At 39.3% G+C, this 20,904-nt stretch overlaps 1 protein-coding gene across 6 annotated transcripts in view; it reads right to left on the bottom strand.

Moving 5' to 3' along the window:
• Positions 1 to 7,483: 7,483 nt before the first annotated feature.
• UBE3A (ubiquitin protein ligase E3A) overlaps positions 7,484 to 20,904 on the bottom strand; it is a 52,106-nt gene continuing 38,685 nt past the window's right edge. For all 6 annotated transcript variants that reach the window (XM_056487485.1, XM_056487443.1, XM_056487459.1 and 3 more), the window contains 7 exons: positions 16,663 to 16,807; positions 12,957 to 13,162; positions 10,658 to 10,822; positions 10,126 to 10,281; positions 9,955 to 10,028; positions 9,351 to 9,494; positions 7,484 to 9,134 (listed from right to left, as the gene is read on the bottom strand). In XM_056487485.1, coding sequence (XP_056343460.1) covers positions 9,014 to 9,134; positions 9,351 to 9,494; positions 9,955 to 10,028; positions 10,126 to 10,281; positions 10,658 to 10,822; positions 12,957 to 13,162; positions 16,663 to 16,807 — 1,011 coding nt within the window. In that variant the 3' untranslated portion in view covers positions 7,484 to 9,013. The remainder of the gene's footprint in view (positions 9,135 to 9,350; positions 9,495 to 9,954; positions 10,029 to 10,125; positions 10,282 to 10,657; positions 10,823 to 12,956; positions 13,163 to 16,662; positions 16,808 to 20,904) is intronic.

Here is a 20,904-nt window from a genome sequence, read left to right as displayed (position 1 = left end):
GCTGGGCTGGTCTGGTCCTTCACCCCTGCCACAAAAGAAAGCAAGGCACAGGGTAGTGCTTACAGAGCATTGAACATAGGCCCTGAATCTAGAAATAGGTTTAATGGCCACAACACCCACTTCACGTGGGCCTAAGCAGGTAGCCATGGGCTGGCACTGCTGCTCCAAACTGCCTGTGCTGAGGGAGACACTAGATAGGAAAAGGCTAAGAGGTCTGAACATTTGCTCCCCATGCAAAAGAAGAGGAGAGGTGGTGGAGTGGCACACCGTGCTCCAGCTGCTGCTCAGTCAGTTTTTCCAGGGAGAGGACCTCAAGCTGTGGACCCTATACCCAGATAGCAAACAATTTCAGCCTTGCTCCACTCTGAAGTGCTCTCAGTGCCCTCCCCGTACTTCTACCCTCACCCCCTACTATTATTTACTTTAGTTTTTACAGCAGAAAACTGCCCTGGCAAATCCAATGAACTGGACTACAGAAGCAGCAGTGACAGCAAAACAGTTCATATATTTGTATAGCTGAGGGTTGGGGTTTTCTTGGCAGTGCAGCTCTTTCTTCAGAAACAGCCCAGGAAAGGTAAAACTGTGCTTTTAAAACTCTTCTCCAAGGCATATCTAGAGTTTCATTCCTGCCAAGTATTTATTAATGTACAATATGAGGGCTCTACCTCACCTTAAAAACCAAACTGCTCATTGTCCTTTCCTCCACAAAAGCAAAAGCACTAGTGCTTCCTCTGAGCTGGTCCGTGTGTTGCTGGCTTTGGAAGACACGTGAGATATTCACAGGCCAAACTTAGGCCAGGCTGTCCAGTGAGATGACACAGGCAGACTAAGGGAGAGCTACTTTTCACCCTCAAGATTTGCAACATGACAGCATTTTCACTTGGCTTCAAAGTCCCCCAGCTCTTCTATTAATGTTTCCAACCTGGAACAAACAGAAAGAATCAAACCCTTGTCTACATAATTCAGTGTTTGCAAAATCCCCTCATGTATCCCTGAGAGCAAAACGAATTATGCACTAAAAGGATCTGGCAACTGTACAGGCAGTTAAAGCATAACATTGCAGTTGTGAAGCCATCAGTCTGGGACTCCCCTCTCCTCCCCAGCCCAGTTCATAGCCCAGAGCATGAGAAGGGTGGCTGATGGGGGGGGAAACCACACCAGCTCTGAGGAACAAGCTCTAGGGCTGAAGATGGTCAGGCCTTTTGTTTCTGAAATTCAGATTTTGCAATCATTTCCAGCTCACAAGGGCTGAGGCTTGCTGCTGCCAATGGCCCTTGCAGCTTCACTGCAGCAAATACAGCTCTGCTGTTCTGTGTTTGCAATCCTCCCCCTTCCACACCCTAGCAGCAAAGGGAGGAGGAAAAGCTTTCACTCTTTAAGCAGTTATTTAAGGCTGAACACAAACATTAGCTTTACTCCAGAAGCAGCAGTTCTCACAGATTTCCTTCCTCAAAAGCTGGGAGATACAGGTTGCAGTGCCAATGGCTCATCTTCCATGGGCCGTCTTCTCAAGAGGCTGAGGACACTAGCCAGTCTAACAGAGACCTGTCTTATTTGTACAGGTGAATCAAGGGTAGAGTACTAAAACTAGAAGTGCAGAAACATGGAAGGAATTTACTAATGGATGCTATTCAATTTTTCTTTCGTTAGCATTTGCAGTGTCTGGTACCAACCTTTCTGTAAGAGGGCATCTGAAGAACACTTAACATGGAAAATCAGGCAGAGCTTGGCCATATTCTAAAGCAACAGGCAGCTTGATGAATAGCTATTAATTTCTTTGCTTTTTGTCTGTTTTAATATAGAATTTCTTTAGCTTTCTGACAAGGAAAAAACCCCACACCACTCTGTTCTTATTGCCAACAATTATATCCCCTCATTGCCCTGGAAGGGGAATCACCCCAAAGCAGCCCCTTCAGGTGAGCAGCATGGCAAGAACCCATGGGCACTAGTTGCTTTTCCAGAGAAGGGGACAGAAAAGCACAAAACTTTTTTTTTTTTTTTGTGTAGCCTGCCTGCAGGTCTGATGAATCAAACCAACCATGCTGTAAAGATCTACTGTTTTTCAGAGAACCAAGTGCCAATTCCTCATCAAAGTACAAATATTTTACTTGCAGAATAGTGCAGATAATTAAACCAACTTACTGCAATGGGATTCCCACTGTTTCTTCAGTTTCTCAAATCTACAATTTTCAGATTACTTGTAGATTTAGGCTGTTTAAAGCAAGTCCTCAGGCTGCTTGTTCACTGGTTGGCATAGGAAAGCTTCTCTTAAAGCAGCAGCTTTGGGTACTGTCAGTGAAGAAAATGATCCAGAGGTGGCAATTTTAAGTTCTGACTACTGAAAACCCAATGCCTCATCTCCTTGCACTAAAAGCTGCCTCTGACCATGCTTGCATCAAAGTTCAGAAAAAAGCTTATGTGTAGCAGCACAAAGCTGCAGAGCTTTTCTAGCAAAGCACCTCTTGCATTTCCAAACACACTGGTTGCCTCCACAGCTCATTTATCCTGTCAGCCACAGCCAGGCTTCTCTGTGTATGGTTCAGCCTGAGCACTGACAGCACAGGGAAGGCTCATGGCTCAAGGCAGATTGACAGAGGAGCTGCCCCAAGCAGAAACGCTTTCAATTCAGGGCTCCAAGGCTGACAGTTTCATTGCCATAACCTGACTGCTCCAGCTGTGAGCACTGGCAGCCCAAGGATGAGTGTGGTGAGGAAGAAGAGGAGCAAGAAAAGAGCATGCAGCACCTCTGGGCAGCTGGTGGCAGTTCAAAACCACAGCCAGGGGTGACAGATGTGCTGGGCAAGGGAGACACTCCAAGCTACTCAGCTTCCTGCCACTGGAGAAGGGCGGCTGGTACAGAAGGGATGCTGCAATCTGAAGCCAGAGAAAGAAATCAGACAGGGGAGCCTCTGTAGAGTTTTCTAAACTGATTTACACTGGTGGCAATAAGAGGCCCAAGCCAGACCAATGGGTGACAGGAATGACTCCAGAAGGGCTCCTCCCCAGCCACTGGCACTGCTGAGGGCAAACCACAGCCGTGCTGCCTACTGCATACAGAGTTTAGTCCTACACAGCTTCACTCTTAGTTGGGCAGGGCAAAGAGAAAATTTCAAGAGCAAACTCAGGAGGTGCTGAGACCAACCGGTGCTGCCATCAGCTACTAGGAGACCCCAGAGGTTGCAATCATCCTCGGAATCCAAGATTCCCAGAGGAAAGGTAAAAAACAGCAGAGTAAGGCTGCTAGCAGCTTCCACCTTGCAGATGCCAGGAAGAAGACAGTTGGAAGAGCATGTTTTTACCACCCACAGACCTGCAGCAGTGAAATCACTGCCACCAGTGGTCCCCAGTGCCACTGCTGGGCTGCAGCAGGACATGGTGTCCAAAAGCGCTGGCTCCAGGCCAGTTCTTGTTCTGCAGGAGAAGGCAAGAGCACAAAAGAGGGAGAAGGGACTGATCCATCCTCTGAAGGCAGAAACAGAGGGCAGGGGTGGTCCCAGAAAGACACTCCCAAACCCAAAAAACCTTTCCATAAGGTTTAAACCCTGAGAAATCCTCTCCTCCAAAATCAAAGCTAGCACAAAAACTGTTTTGGATGACAAAACTTCTTGTTCAAACTACTTCAGGTCTGGAGCAGGATTGCTTCTGAAAGGCCTGAGGATGTGGTCTGGAACAACTCCTGGCACAGCAGCAATGCTCTCACCCAGCCTGGCTGCTGGCCACTACAGCTAGAGCAGAAAACAGAGGCTGGTGGCTCCAGCTCTACACCAAATGAGCCAGACAGGGATTCTGTTAGAAAGGATATCCCCTTGAGAATTTTAGTTTGGGAACGAGACCGTTCCCAGAGAGATTCAGATGCAAAAAACCAGTGCAACAGCAACACTTATCAGATGCTTGCAGCAGTCTGTGCCATGCTTTTAAGGAAAGTACCCATAATGATGAAACCAAAATGTAATTTGTTTTATTTCAGGTGGCTTGCTATAAAATTCATAGCATTCTTCATGCATAGATGAAAAAAATAAAAAATCAGTGTGCATGACACAAGGGAGATTTTTCTTTTGAAAACACCCTTTCACCTAGAGAACATTCTTGTGCTGAATTTCCCATTTTTATTAAAATCAGTTATATTAGGGAACAAAACCCCTTCAATTGTAACATATTGACTTACCTGATCTTTACCTCTTGCTGCTCAAACACAGAGTGCTTGCAAAAGGAAATATTAAATCAAAGGTAGCAACACATGATGCATGGCAGCTCAAAACAGGGAAATTCAACTAGTTGTCATTTCACAGCCAGTTACTCCTGGGCACTGTTACTTTCTCTGCTGTCCTACACAGGTCTGGAAGCAGAAGGATGCAGCAGGAAGACAGTTTTAAGGGATTTTCTCTGTGCATGACCCCAGTGGTACAGCAGTTACACCTGTGGTGACGCTAAGAAAGGCTTCATGTCAGCTTTGCATGTAGCAGTTGAGCTGCAAATCTCTGCAGTTTTTATCTTCCCTTGACATTGGTTAGTCCAAGTGTTGAGCCACGGATGCAGGAGCAGCAGGATCCCTGCACATGCAGTGGTTCGTAGTTGACCTGTGCTGCCTGTCCTTTGAAGGGCAGAAGTCTAACTCCAGCAATTTCTGTCTAACTTTCACACTCAGCTCTGGTCTCAATTTTTAAGTCTCAAACTATGCACAAACCTACCCAGCAAAATAACATAGGAGTTCCTAATGCAATCTTATTGTCCTCAAATAGAATAATGATTCCCACCCTCCACTTGCATCTCCAGTGTCTTTGTCTCTTAGACATTTCCCCAGCACAGGATCTATACTGAACAAGACATCCATAAACACAAGCACACTAGACAAACTTCAGCTATTTATCAGAAGCACTCTCTTGAGGTATCCTACAAATACTGCAGAACAGAACAAAACTAGTGTATCTACAATTAAAACCACCTTCCCACACACTTTTTAACTGGGTTAATGAAGAGCAAGAAAAACCAACAGCTGAAGACATCTTCAGATGGACCACTAGAGAAAAGTAAAATGCCATTTCATGGGTATTCCAAATAAATTCATCTGGATAAGAAATGACTTGTCTAAAGACTAATGCCAGTAACAACTTCTATTTCCAAAGCAGCGTCCCTTCCATGATTCAGTATAAATCTAAATTTTTCAAAATTAATTAAGTCCCCAATGGTCTTACAAATTTTATGACAATTTAATTAAACTTTCAACTATGAACAAGAACTGTAAGTAACTTATCAGAAACCCTTGTGACTCAGACTAAGCATCTTGTTAGGAAAGGCTTTATTTTGAATAGCTTAACTTGGAAGAAATTCCTGCTCCATCTTGCATGCTGAACTAACAGAGTTTTTCTGAATAAATAAGGCACAGCTCAAAACATTCCACCCAATTCATATTCATCATAAAAACTCTTGAGGCAAGCAGGAAATTTTTAATCCTCTTGTGAGATTAAAAATTCACCTGGAGATAACTGGCTACAACAGTGCGACAGCAACACCTTAAAGCTGATGATGTTGTCCTCTTCTGGAACATCAGCAGCACAGGAACCAATTCCCAATTCCAACTCCCTGCTTCACAGAGCAGTAGCCCAGGCAGGCACACTGCAGCTCCCTGGAGGCTAAGCCCACAGGCCCATCACACCTGTGTGGTGTCAGACGTGACAGGAAGCTCCTGCTTCAGCAGTGAAACCACTGCTGGGTGAGGCACGGACTGACTACCATAACACAGAGCTCCTTGGAGCCCTGGGCTCATTTCAGCATCAGCTTTCCTCAGACTGCAGCGTTGGAGGGGGTCCCCTTGCCTGTCACCATCCTGTCTCAGGCAGGCTGCTGCCTGCCAAATGGAAGACAAGCCCAGTGAGAAGTTCACAAAATACTATTCCTTAGTTAACTGAACTGTGCTCACTCCTGACAGCTGCTCCTGAAATCTTTTTAGCAATAAAGAAAAGCTTTGATCTTGTAAAAGGTGATGTTCTGTTTACACAGCATCATGTGCTAACATACCTCCACAGGTAACAAAACATTCCTTCACTCCTAATTAAATCTGACACAGTGCCACATTAAGAGGACTCTTTTCAGGGCATTATTTCTCTTGCACTCTTATAACTTTTGAAGCATGTGATTGTACAACACACAGAAGCCTCATGGCCCCTTTGCACTGAGGTTGGAAACATCCAGGCAGTCTGTTAGGGTGCAGGAGGAGATACTTGAAGAGGTATTTTTCTTTTGTCAAATGAAGCAGTGCTGAGATGTCCAAAATATTTTCTTGTCAATATATTGAAGACACCCTGTGGAGAGAACACCACCACACTGGCATCAGACTACTGCCTTGGAAGAGGAATCTTCTGTCTCAATCAAGAGAGGTATTTCCATCACACATAAGTACATTTAAGTCTCCAAGTTTTATAGACCTGAACTTTGCTAGACACTGTGAAAGACATTCCAGGTGTGCCTGGAGCCCAGAAAAATCCCCAAACCAAACCAAACTTAAAATGAAATTTTCCCCTTCAAACAACAGAACATTGACTTGAAACTTCTGTAGGACAGGAATGCAGCCTGCAGCTGTAAGACTTCAAGACTTATTTATTTTAAACCTTATCAACTGGTGCTGCTGAACAACTACTGCGCACACACCAGCATTAAGAAGATAAGGTTTCAATACAGTGGTATTTGGAGGGAGGCAGTATATATTTACATGAGAAACCAGTCAAATATTAAACACTTATATCTTACCTGAAAATGATTCCTTGAAAAATAACTTATGCTTTTGAAGGCCAATGCAATTATGTATTATTTTAATCTTAATGCTAAAGGAAAACAGAAAGACCATATTTACAAGAGAAATTTGTATTGCTATCCAGTTATGCTGTCTGCATGCCTTTTAGACCTATATAAAAAACCCCAATGTGAATCACATACACTTGTCAGCTGGGTGAACCACAATCCACAGCTAAATCAGCAGAAGAGTTACAGGGATAGAGTTAACAGCACTAGACTGTGAACACAGTACATACCACACAGCAGTATCACATAGTGATAGCACCTCAAGGCACTCAGCAAATGTTCTTACCACTTCCAGTAAGAGCTGCTCCAAACTTGAAGGGCTCAGCAGGCACTGTTGTCAACCACTCCACTGAGAGGCAGGGTACCTTCTGTTTTCCTCCTCTGGGACATACAAGGTGGGCATACAAGAGGGCAGGCCCTAAGGGACACCTCTGAGATCAAAGGCCAGAAGACAGACAGCACCTCTCCCTCCCCAGGAAGTTTCAGTCCCGTGTGTCCAAGCCATCTGGCACAGGCTTGAATTTGAGAGGGGAACATCGCCGGATCCCACATCACTACAGTTCACTTGTGGAGAGCTTTCCGTACCTGCAACCCTCAAATTATGCAGTACTACAACAATTTCTAATCAAACCATTTAATAGCTAATTTATCAAAGTAAGAAAGTAACTTGTTTTCTTTTTCACTGAACCATGGTGAAAAAAGGTCATTGTTTTATTCAGCATCATAGTTACATAACAGTTGTCTGTTTCTATTACTAGAAAGAATTTATTAAAATAGTCCTGAAAGACATCTTTTCTTTTTCCAATGATTTCAAAACTAAGCCTTTTAATGCCAATTCCACACAGTCACGGGTTTGATCGGTAGTAGCCAGTTATAGCAACTGTCAAGGCACAAGCTCAGCTCTGCACACCCGCTGCAGCTTGTATTGGAAAAGAGATATGCCAGTTACATCTGCACTTACAAATGCATAATCCCTTCATTGTATATTGCAACAGGAGAAATTAACATTAAACACAGACTAAGAAAGGTAAAGGATTTATTTCTGATATGATTTGTAGAGTTAAATTAAAAACCTACTGAATACTTTATGTAGTAGATGAACATAACCTTAGTACTTACTTTCTAACAGTTTATTTAATGGTTGGAAGTGTACAACATGAAGTAGGCCTCACGTTTAATATTGTTCAATTTTGCTTATTGTTAGATGAGATTAAAATACAGTAGCCATCCCTTTAGACTATGGTGCAACACTGATCATGTGCCTTGATAGGTAGGAAAAATGATTCATTAAATAAATGATGATGACATAACATGTAGGGAAGACTTTGGATTGTCTATTTTAAATGTCAACATAATAGGCAATTAAGAATAGAACTTCATTTTAAGTGCACTTCCACATGCTTTGTTAATAATATAGCAAAAACTTCCTATATTTTTTCCAGACACTTCACTCCCTACTCTAAAGCTGTTCAGTTGAAAATGCACTTTCCCCAGTAAACTTCTTTTTTAAAAAAAGTAACTAAAATTTCTACCCTTTCATATGCTAAGAAATGTTTCCTAATTAAAAACACAGTTTGTTACAAGACATGTGAAGACAACATATAGTGAAATGAATTTTAATTGTTGTGCTGTGACTAAAGTAAAGTTCTCAAGGCTGCAATTTAACATTCCAAGTTCTCCCTTCCATCTTTATTGATTCTTAAGATTTTGCACAGAAATTCTTTGGGGGCTAGAACAGCAGTAATTGCATCACACTGTTTTTCAAGACTTCAAGTTTCAAAAGCAAACTCTTCAAAAAGTACAGTTCTTGATTTGATTAGATACAGGGACAAAAATATAGCACATACTTGAAGGTTACATGGTCTACAAATGATGGCAATATTTTCCTTGGGAGAGTACAGTTTGTTTTCTTGTAAATACTCAAAAAGGCTCAACTTCAAGCAGTAATAAACACAAGCAAAAGTGATTTAACCCTTAAAATAAATATTCAGGAAAACCTCTCTGTACATACAAGTGAAAGAATATGTAACACTTTCACGCTAAAAGAAAAAATAAAGATTTTGTTCATATAAGCAGCTGAAATCTGCTGTTCCAGCCCAATGTCCCCAGTAAAGAAGGGAGGCACAAACACAGGTGACTACTGTAGCTCACTATCTTATGGCCTTTTTTGGACAGGGACATCATCACCATCATTTTTTAATCCCTTTTGTTATACTTATTACAGCATGCCAAATCCTTTGGCATATGTGATGGCCTTCAATAATCTCTCTTTAAGCTTTTCTTTGCTTGAGTACTCCGGAAGCAAAAGTACATTAAAGCATGTGTGAGATGTAGGTAACCTGTGGGATAAAAAAATACAAGAATTCAGATCTCAGACCGTGCAAAAGAAATACATCTTTATCTTACAAGTCCAAAAATAACGAATTTGAAGAAAATAAACTTTTCTTATTGATTCAACTTTCAGATTTAATTAGGTTAATAACTTAAAAGCAAAGAATTCACTTCCATTTATAAAAAGCCCCCAACCAAAATGTAGATTTTGGGGTTTTTTTTACCTCTCTGTATCTGGGCCATTTTTGGCGATGATCATCTTTAACTTTCCAAGTCCTCCCACAGGGGCTCTGTCTGTGCCTGTTGTAAACTGTAAGAATAGTCTTTTCTGCTCATCTGTAAATGAATGGACTATTTCCCAGAATTCCCTATCAAAGAAGAAATCAAAAAGTAAATAAACTGTAAACTTTCTTTGGTATAAATAAGAATTTCAAAAGTAATTGAGCTTTGAAGGTGTAATAATTCTAATCAATCTTAACATCAAGTTTAAAAGTTGCATTCCTAAATCAAAACTCTCAGAATGTATTTACCAATAAATGAGATTCAGAAATAGAAATATTACTAAACACTGCAGTTTAACTGTCTTTAAACATTAATTTGACTCTGTTGTGCAGATATTTTATTATTCCTATTTCCTAAGGAATTATAATGATTCAACAATGCTTATACTATTTTCTCTAATGCCAGTACCTGAGAAATATGATATTACACATAAGACATTTGCATCTCCAGTACTACAAAAATACTAAATCTTACAATATTAAATTCATTATGAAGAAACAAGCAGATGAAGTGCTTTTTATCTTTACAAAATTAGAAAATAATTACCTAATAATAAGAGAGTCTCTTGTATAGCCACCATCATATTCTGTAGTTTCTTCTAGTGCTTGAAAATCTAAATTCTGTAAGAAGATAATATTTTTAAAGATGTCCACTAATTATATACTCAGGATCAAAAAAGAAAAGCACCACTCTCTAGTGTATATTCAAAATTCTTACCCTACTTCCACAAATTAGTAATTCAATTTCCTCTGGTCTAAATAAATATTTCAAAGGAGATTCATTGGTCACCATGTGGAATCCTCTCCGAAAGGCCTTGAACTGCTTTTCTACTGATTTATTGAGTATGTAGTCAGCATACAGATTGACAAATTCCTGCAAGGAAATAAACCCCAAAAAACCTTAGTGCTTCAACACATGCCACTTGAAGAACTTCCCAAAAATACAAGACCCCAAAATACATATAATTCTGTAATTCTATGCAAATTATCTGAACTCAGCTTTTACTCAGTAAAACAAAAGAACAAGTCTCAATACTCCTCAAACATGTCAAACATCCCACCCAGAAGCTGCGTGTCCATGTATCAATGCTTTCTTTAAGAAAAGCCTTTTTCTGTTCATAACCACACTGTGCCATGGCAATTTTAAAAGCCTTTATAATTTAAAAATTTAAAACCTTTGTAGGGTTCTACATAATTCTACATACAGTATATCAAAGAACTACAGATTCTGTTTAAAAAGTTGGGTGTACCTTTCTGTTTTCATTCGTAATAGGAATTTTATCACCGTTTTCCTTTAAATCATGCATCATTGGATTGCCAAAGAGGTCCGTGTGAGATATTTGAAACGTTATCATCATATCATCTTCCACACTTCCTTCATACTCTAGCAAGTCTCTCAAACTCTGATACAGAACCTAACAGAATAAGAAATATATCTGTCAAAAATAAACTTTGATAGATTCCACTGAGTAATACAATATATGAAACCACCCGCCTCAAAAAAGGGTTGTTATATTCTATGACACAAGTCACCTAAAAATCTGCCATAGCAGTCCCGATAATTATTTATTAAGCTTAGTATCTGGAAAGAGAAACAATAGAAGATATTAAGATAAAAAAGAAATATGGCAATCATTGATAACTCCCTTAAAATAGCTTTTAGTACCTACCAATCTTCTAAAATGCAACAGTCACATCTGCAGTTTAAGAGCCTTTCATAATATCTTCTTAAGTCTTTTGGATCTGTCTTTACTTAAGGCATCCAGAATATGTTACACTAGTAAGGGGAACATTTATGACTTAAAAATCAAAGAAACCCCTGTATTTATATCAGGTAAAGTTCAGAGAGTAGGCTTTTATCTTCTACTTCTTATTTAAAACCCAAATCAACTAGGAAGTAATCATGAAGCAATGCAGATGGGGTAGTCTTTAACATAAGAAGACATTTATGAACCAAAAATAAAAAAATCACAAGTTTGGTCAGAATTTACCAAGTGGAATCTGAAATTACCTGTAAGAGTTTGCTCTATTCAAAGGAGCAACCAGCTTTCCTCCCTGCTATGCTTTAGGAAAAGCCCAAGACTCTCTCGGAAACCAAAGACTATGCAGCAAAGGAACAATTATTTGGCTGCAATAGAGGTGTAGGGGCTAAAGAATACAAAGTGAAGGTGAAAGTGACAACTGTGTGCAACTGCATTTTTATAGTGAAGCAGAAAAAATAAATTTCCCCCCAATGTTTTATTTGAAACATGAAAGTTAACATGTAATCCCCAACCGCTCACTATCTCTGTGTTTTTGATTCTTCCAAAGGACATTTAAAAAGGAGCTTGCAATGAAAATCACTGGACTTGGAACCACTGGTGGTGAGGGCTGGTGAACATCCATGCTCTGCAGTATTAGAAAAAGCATTTGGAGACTTGACTACTGTGAATTTCATTTTGGGTTTGAAAAACTCATAAGTGTTTAAGTCATATGAGAACACAAAGAGTTAAAAAGGATTATTTTAAAAGAAATCAGTGTAGATGTTAGAGAAGAAATGTAAGAGCAGGGAAGAGGAAGTATGAAATGCCCTGACTACCATGTTCCATAGAAATACATTCACTTTTTTTTTGTCACAAGAAGTTTTGCGTATGTAATAACAGTTAGAGGAAACTTGGGGCACTGTTTCTCAACATCATTATACAGAGAAACTGGTGAATCTGGCATGCTGTTGCATGTAGCCATCCAAAGCAGACCAGATAAAGAATTTTTGATAACACATACCCCATTTTCAAAAATGAAAGCCAGGTTCTTTTTAGACAGTATCATTTTACTTATCTTTTTTGAAAAGATGGAAGATTTTGTATAACTGCTGATAATAGGGAAGTGTTCCATCATTTGAAACAAAAAGAAGTTGCTAACAACTCCTACCAGCAACATGAGGGGAAGCCACTGGTGCTCTCTGCAGGCAGAGCAGGGCCAAGACATCCTGCACACACACTTGTGTGCTCCATCTAATAAATGCACAGCTCAGTGCTTGTGTACAGCCACTGGCTGGGAATGGTGTGGGAAGATGGACACTCATCACTGCTCTGATAGGGATATTCATTAACTGTAGGGATATTCATAAACCACCTCATCTGTCTCTTGCTTTAGACAAAAGCCAGTAAAACATCACGTCTTTGCATGTTTACTCTTACTTGCACTTTTTTTGGGTAGTTTACTTCTACAAATAGCTATAAACAGCCCAATTTTAGAAGTCTCTTTGGGAAGAGACATGCTTGTTTGCTTAATAATTCTTAGTAACATTTAGGAGTTTATGTATCAAAAAAATAAAGCTTTACTGATACTGAGCCCTATTCATTGATGTTATTATTTTGATTCCTCCAAACCAAATGTAGCAAAAAGTTTTATTGTTTATGCATTTATTTTAACCAATACAGACTCTTAATGCACGACACTAGTTATTTCACTTTCACTTCTGACAGTGATTTTGTGTTTAACTGAAATACAGATTAAATTACTGCATGGAAAATGCACTATTAAAGTCAAAGAACATAACGAACTCACAGGATGAGAGTCTGCCAGATCACGGAAAGTTCCTTTTTTGCCCATTAGCTTCCTGTAGACAACCATGGGGAAATGTACATCCAGTATGCAGTTGTTGTAAATAGCCAGTCCCAGTACTATGCCAATCAGGGTAAACTGACCCTCAGTTTCAAAAGAGGACGGATTAAACCAAAACAGTTTTGTAGACTCATCATATGTGAACATCCCTGTTAATAAAAAAAAAAAAAAAAAAAAAAAAAGAAAAAAATAAAAGAAAAGTTGAACAATTACGGTTGCAATTTAGTAAAAATGTCACATAAAACATACCATTATAAAGACATGTTTAACTTAACATTATACTGAATTGAGTGGCAAAGAGAAACTACTTACCTTAAGATAACTGGAGCTGCTCAAAACACTGTTACTCACATCATCACTAAAAGTGTGCAAGAGAACTGTGATACAACATCCTGCAACACTTACTGAAGCTGCATATACACAATTTTTGATCCCTCCACTACTGAGGAACCAGCAGCACACTAACAACAGCGATTGTTACTTTGATAAATAAAGAAGTACAAGAAAACACAGTCAAAAACATGTGGATGAAACAACCCTGAAGGATTCTTAATTACTAACAAGTGACAGCCTTTCCTCAATGGCCAGTTCCAGCAAAGGAAGAGGACTAGATGCAGCCCTCCTACTTAATTAAAAGCTATGATGATGGAGCAGGGATTGAACATCACACATGACTTTAGAGTTAGATGTACAACAGATTGTTTGCTTGTTTCAAGGACCTTTACTAGACCATTACTACAAGGACCATTATTGCAGCTATTACACACATCTGAACTTGAGGGGAAAATGGACAATGGCCTGAGAAGGGGTTGCAATTTTAACAGCTTGTCACTAAAGGGAGTGGTTTTGCTTCTCTCATTCTGTTCACTACTTCAGGTGACCAATTTCCTGCCCAGCTCATAAGCTGAGCACTTCAACAAATAGCTGAACTGGTGCATGCCAGAAGCTGCAGGGAGAAAATGTGAAGACAAGAGACAGGCAGAGGTCCTTACCCTTTTAGCTGTAGCGAGACACAAGATAACTCTTGTTTATGAAACTGGAGTTAAATTATTTAAATGAAATCCACAATAAAATCCATTGCTTACCTGACTAGATACTGAAGCAAGATAAATGCAAACCCCATAGACTTAAGGTGAGAGAGACCACCCTGGAAGGTACAGTCCCAGTCACCTGCTGCTTGTACAGCTGTCACCATTTTCTGGCAGAGCCTAAGAAAAACTGTCCCAGGCTCCTTATACTCAACACACCATGTGTTGAAGAGTATCAACTACATTTGCTACAAGGATTTATCTAGTCAGCTCTTAAAAGATAAACTTGTTTACAACCTATGAGATGTAAAACCTGATTACAAAGCCACATCAACACAAAATTAAAGACTGAAAATATCATCTTCATTCAAGAGACAAAGACTCTTTCCTCATTCCATGTAAGGCAATAAACTGCAAGCTCATTCAAAGACTCTGCCTATTCTCCAGAATGTGTCTCAGTAAGTGACTAGGGCTGGATCAGCAGTTAGGGGAACACACAAGTAAGAGACTGACCCATCAGATAAGGCAACTGGAAATCAGAAATGGATGAGCAACTCAGGCATATATAGGCCAAACATTATATAGAATCCTGTATGCCATTTTCTGAACTGACTAAAGTAACTTCAGGATTACTAGCACATAAAGCAACAACTTGAACTTTTTGGAATATGATGGAAAAGTTAAACTGTCAAAACAAACAACTGCAGCAAATGTCTAATAATGAAGGATCAACAGTTTACACAGATCCACATCTGGAAACACTTTAAGGTAAAGTACCCCTCACCAAAATTAAAACTACAATATATCAAAATCATAATAAAACACTGGAAGAAACTGGACTCTGCAAGACGGGGAAAACAACTGCCCTTGAAGTTATATGAAATTATCACTTTTTCCCCTTTACCATGGAATACCTTTACCAGTATTTTTTCTGAATTATTGCCTCCTTTGTGTAAAACTTTAAGGTAGTTCAATATGGAAATACTGAAAAAGTCAAAGAAGCTATAATAACAATAGACATCTCTCCAAATACACCTATGAGAGGACAGACTGTTTAAATTCCACTTAAAGGATCTCCCTTGTTTTCTCAGGTAAAGAAAGCATTTGTAAATCAACAGAAGTCACACTTGATATATCTGGTGCATTGCTATACTGCAATGCATATATATACTATATATGTATATACACACACACTGAATGCAAGCTACATTTTCTGCTTTTACACGTTTATGCCAAAAGCCAATAACAAGCTTTTTTCCTCCAGGGTTACTATGAATACAAAATGTGTAAATACTTGTTTACATTTTTAATAGAGAAGTAAAACAAAACATGCATGCACATCTAATATATTATCTACATTTAAATGCAGGGAGTATATATACAGTGCTTGGATCTTAGGTAAGCATGCACACTTTAGCATCACTAAATAAAGAGTATTTCAACACACTCACACAAATTCTGTTTAGATAAACTCAAGTTGAAAATGTACTTATTTTGAGTTGAAAATAGAATTTCACAAATTGAAGTACTAAGAGTTATTTTGCCATACTTCAAAGCAAGCTAATTCAGATTCCAAATCTCTCCAAGTTAATTGCATTTTTCAGAGTCAGTAAGGCATGTCTATGGTTCACTTGTTATAAGAACTGGCTTGCATATGGTGAAGGGTAAGTGCCAAGGTTCAGATTTTTGCTACTTATTCTGGGTAATTGATACTTGATACTACCTCTCTAATCCAGTCAAAAGAGATTTCTGTGTATGCTCATCAGTTTTCTAAGCTACAAAACCAAGAACAGCAGCTTTCTCTTTTAAAATAGTCCAGTGAAACCAAATTAACAGCCATGAGCTGTTAGGCTTCTTTAATGGAAGCCATTACAGGAAGTACAATGTAACATCATATTTCACATAAAATGTGAAATTAGTATAGGAATCTGGCAGGTCTCATTTCTATTCTAACATTAAGTATTCTTATCATTTTATAACATTTTCATCTTTTCAGAGTAGCAGACAAGCTGCACACTAAAAGAAGCATGTCCTTGCATGAACGACTGGTGCAGGGAGCAAGGGAAAAAAGAATATGATGGAAGTATGACTGCTGAAACACAAATGTAAAATTTTGGCTCTAGTATATCAAATTACTCTTGGTTCTTTAAATACAATCAAATTTGGCACTGTTGTCACACTTTGGATCTGCAGAACTGAGACTATCAGATTTATTAAGCTGGAGGAAGTAGAGGAAATAACTTGAAGCTCTTCCCCTTTGGTTTGATTACTAATTCTGGAAGCTAATCACAAAGCAAAAGGAGGAGAAAGGTGAGAACAAATAAAGGAATCCTGCAAAAAAACCCTGTACTACTGATTTATATCCAAACAAGTAATGATGGTTCTCATTAACTATACACAGTTACTCCTTCCACCATTCCTCCTTTAAGAGGATGACTGCTGACAACACAGTGAGCCTCAATGTACAGCAAACACTCTCCTGACCATCAATGAATCTGGAGAGCTTCAGAGAGAAGCAGCAGTGGATATAGAAAACACAAACATAGAACAATCCAGTTTGGAAGATCACCCAGGCCAAATAAGAAAAATCTGTTAAATCAGTAAATTACTAGAACACATACCGATATCTGGATTGAATATTTCTTCCACAACCAGTTGAAAAAATTCTTTGGAAACACCTCCTTCATCTACCCCTTGCTCTCCTTCAAATTCAACATACAATTGCTTCTTCAAGTCTGCAGGATTTTCCATGGCAATCATCTCTAGCTATTGAGTGAAGAGATAGAAACATTTCATTAGTGAATCTGTTTACTGGAATAGTTTAGTATCAAATAATGAAACCAAAAGTACCCCACAAATCTAAGAAGAAAGTGAGCACAAATCACAACAGTAAAATAAGAGAAATCAATAGTAATGCTAAACCACTCTAAGCATGTTTTAGAATCTTGGGATTAACAGCAAGAAACTTACCACAGAACTGATCTGTCAGTCCATTAAAAGCTCACTGGCTGTTAGCATTCTCTATTTCTATTCTTTTAAGCACTTATTTAAAACAAGTTATTGTGTTGCACACAATTCACAGAAAAAAGAAGAAAACAAGATGTATTACTGGGATAATTAAATTCATCTGACAATGAAGATTCTGCAATATGATCTACATGTTTGACAATAAAAGGCTTTGTGAAGGGATTACACAAAGATATGTTTTCAGAGTGGGAGACAGAAAACAAGACTTTGATGAGTAGTTGCATCTCTCAAACAAAGAGCTGGGGAAAAAAACCTAAAACAAAAAAAGACAGTAGTATTACAGTCAAATCAACCCCCTCTCCTTGACCCTAATGAGGAAGTCTCAAAACTCTCTTGCTCTTATTTCTTCAGTGCCTTTAAACAGATCTACTGCACTGCTGCTTTGAAAGTGAAAAATCAGGCCAAGTAGAAAGTCTGACATGTTACAAGACAGGGTTTCAAGTCTCTATAAAGGCCATTAGAGGCCACAGAATCACAAAACAGTATGGGCTGGAAGGGACCTGGAAAGATCACCTAGTTCCAACCCTTTTGCCATGGGCTGGGACACATTCCAGTAAACCAGCTTGCTCAAAGCCCCATCTATCATCACACAGTTCCAGGGATGCGACATTCCCAACTTTTCTGGGCAACCTGCTGCAGTGCCTCACCATAGTCACAGTAAAGAATTTCTTCTGAATATCTAATCTAAACCTCTCCTCTATCAGTTGAGGTCATTTGCCCTTGTCCCATCACTACATGCTGTGTAAAAACTTCCTCTCCAGTCTCTCCAGCCTCCTTTACGTGCTGGAAGTTTCTATAAAGTCTGCCAGGGGCCTTCTCTTCTCTGGTTGAGCAACCCCAACTTTCCCAAGCCTGTCCTTATAGGAGAGGGGCTCCAGCCCTCTGATCATTTCTGCATGCCTCTTCTGGACTCAATCCAACAGGTGCACATCCTTCTTATGGTGGGGACCCAGAGCTGGATGCAGCACTCCAGGGGGAAGTCTCACAATAGCAGAGTAGAAGGGGACAGTCACCTCCCTTGACCTGCTGGCCATGCTGCTTTTGATGCAGCCCAGGGTGTGGCTGGATTTCTGGGCTGTGAGTGCACATTGCCAGATCCCTCACTTGCATACACCAAAAATACATCCTTTCAGTAAATCAGAAGTTAAGCAAGAATATTTTGCAGCTGATATGAAATATGCTACTTAAAAGCATAAACACACTGGTTACACTTCTGCATCACAACTAGACTAAACATACATATGTGGCAAAGAAAACTCAGCAGTAAACTAAGGCACAGATGGACCTGTATACTCCTCTACTAAGACCATATTACTTGTGAGATTTGCCTCTGATTTGGACTACTGCAAATTGTACTTACCTGCAGGTGTCCTTAACATGCTAAACCCTACCTTATGCACACATGCCAACACTCTTTACAGCATAGAATTTTATTACAGAAGTGTAAAGTAGAACAGAAACAGAACAGAGAAGGTAAAGGCAGAAGTTATGACACCATTGACTCACAAAATCACACCACCAGCAAGACACATTTTCTCCTGCTAACTGCCAAGTCAGCCAGACATGATCCGAGCAGCGCAGCAGGGTAGGATGTGTGAGAGTTAGGGGGGTTATCATAATGGATTTGAAGACTTTGAAGCACCTCATGCAAAAGGAGCATGTGGAGAAAAAATTGCACAACCTGGTATTGAAAACTAAATTTGGAAAGAGAGAGAGTGTAACATCATAGCATATAAATATCAGTCAAAAAAACCACAAAGGCAAGCCATGAAGACCCCAATAATGACAGCAAATGAGATTCATCTATATTTCAATGAGCAAACCACATTTTCTGAAAAGCTTAGCTATGTACTACCTAAGCCATTTGTATAAAAAATCCTTTTCCTAGGCCAACAATGGAGCTTAAACTATGTTCCAAGTACAACTTGCAACTTTTGAAAAACAGAGAACTAGCATTTATTTTAAAACTGTAGATTAAATGTTCAAGTTGGACAGACTGAAATTCTCCTATTTGGATCCCTTCCACTTAAAACCAACAGCAACAAAGCTGTGGGTTTTTTTCTCCCCAGTCATGACTTTGTTGGCTTTGTAGTCATTACTGCCAGTAATTTACTATACTGCATGATTTATGAATTTTCATGAGTTCTGAGAAAGCATATGTTGCCTCTGCATTTCTTTTGGGATAGCAACCCTATGTCATAGTGTGAACACTCTCTTGTGTAATGGAAATGCACAAAGAAAATTGTTCATATTTACACATATAGAGCAGTTAAAGAAATTTCAAAATTATTTTTGGCTAACAAAAACAGCCTAAAAAAAAGAGGAAGGAAACAGTCTTAGCTGAGCAATGCTGGCTAGGCAGATTAGAACAGTGCAGTGGATGTCTGCAAGGGAGTCAGATAAAGGATTACCCAAAAGCCAGCATTTTGACCAAAGCCTGATGCTACTTCGAGTAGATTCTATAAGCAGGAAAATGCTGCTAAGCTGCTCAACTCAAAGTTGTGGGTTTAGCTGCTCCTTTGAATATCTGTGTCAACACTGATGCCTCACAATAAAAACTTAAAGCAGTGGGCAACAGCAGCAAAGAGGACAGTAAGGAGGCACTAGATTTTAACAGAACTGCAGCAGTGCTTCTATAGCAGGGAAGTATGAACTTCAGTTATTGCTGTCTGGCTCTTGGGTTTTTTGGGGCTTTTCTTAGTTTGTTTTTAATAATCACAGCTACCTCAACCTTGTCAACATAGATGCTGCTACATAAACACAATCCAGATGTGTGAATTACCAAAGTTTTAGAAGTTGCTCTCTGTCATGATGGTTTAACTGGCCATGTCATTGAAATAATCATTAGGTTTTCCAGGGACTTTCTAAAAAGAAGGTGCATGGCATGTCTAAAGCAGCAGAAGAATGTATTAATTGAAAAGCTGAAAGTTGAGAGATGATGTCATAAAGAATATCTATATTTTGTTTGCTGAAACAAAACAATGTACCACAACTTAAGACATTGGGTGATTTTACTTTGTTTACAGAATAATACTGCTTTCCTGAAATATGAGGACATTTAAAAGCTTAATGTAACACCAGAGTTTGGTAACCTGCTTAAAACAGATAGCAACTGAACTAATTTCTATGCAGTTTAAAATGACCACAAACCACCTTAAGTTCTAACATAACATAAAAGTTCTCTTTAAGGCAGAGGCCAGAACACTTTTCACACTAGATAGCAAAAATGGCAGAACACAGCTAATTTAAGCCTGAAAGTACCTGTGACACATCATGACATAACTCGGTCAACACATTTTTCTAAAAACCAGCATGGAAAGTAACAGTTACAGTTATAGACAAAGCAGCCTTTTCTCCAGCTGTACTTTACAGTTCCTGCATTTGGAGCTTGCACACATCAGCCACATGCTCTGCATCCAACCAAGCCATACCAGTGCTGACATTTTCACCTGAACACACAAACGTCAACTTGGTCTGAAACAATGTCAAATCCCCCGAAGTACTTAGCTCCTAAAACAGGAGAGAATCTGCCTACTGGGTTCAGGTGTCACAGAAGAGTTTTGGTCTTCAATAAACTCAGCAGTCACTTACAAGCAGAAGAGGGTTGCTGCCCTAGCTGTCTGCATTCCATGTGAAATTTGTCAAAATGACTTTCTAATTTGCAAGCAAGTAGAAGACTGATGCTGCTCAAGGAAACCACCATGTTCCACTTGCAGAAGTTGTGTGTCATAACTCACACCCTTTAAATTACTGCTACCTGAGAAGAATGCCACATTTAACCTGGGCCATTGGGGCGGGGGAAGAATAAACTCAGAAGAAAGGGATGAAAGAAATAG

Source organism: Oenanthe melanoleuca, chromosome 1 (genome assembly GCF_029582105.1).
Source record: "Oenanthe melanoleuca isolate GR-GAL-2019-014 chromosome 1, OMel1.0, whole genome shotgun sequence".
Lineage (NCBI taxonomy): Eukaryota > Metazoa > Chordata > Aves > Passeriformes > Muscicapidae > Oenanthe > Oenanthe melanoleuca.
Note: the sequence above shows the minus strand (reverse complement) of the source record. Positions and strands in the feature narration are given on the sequence as shown.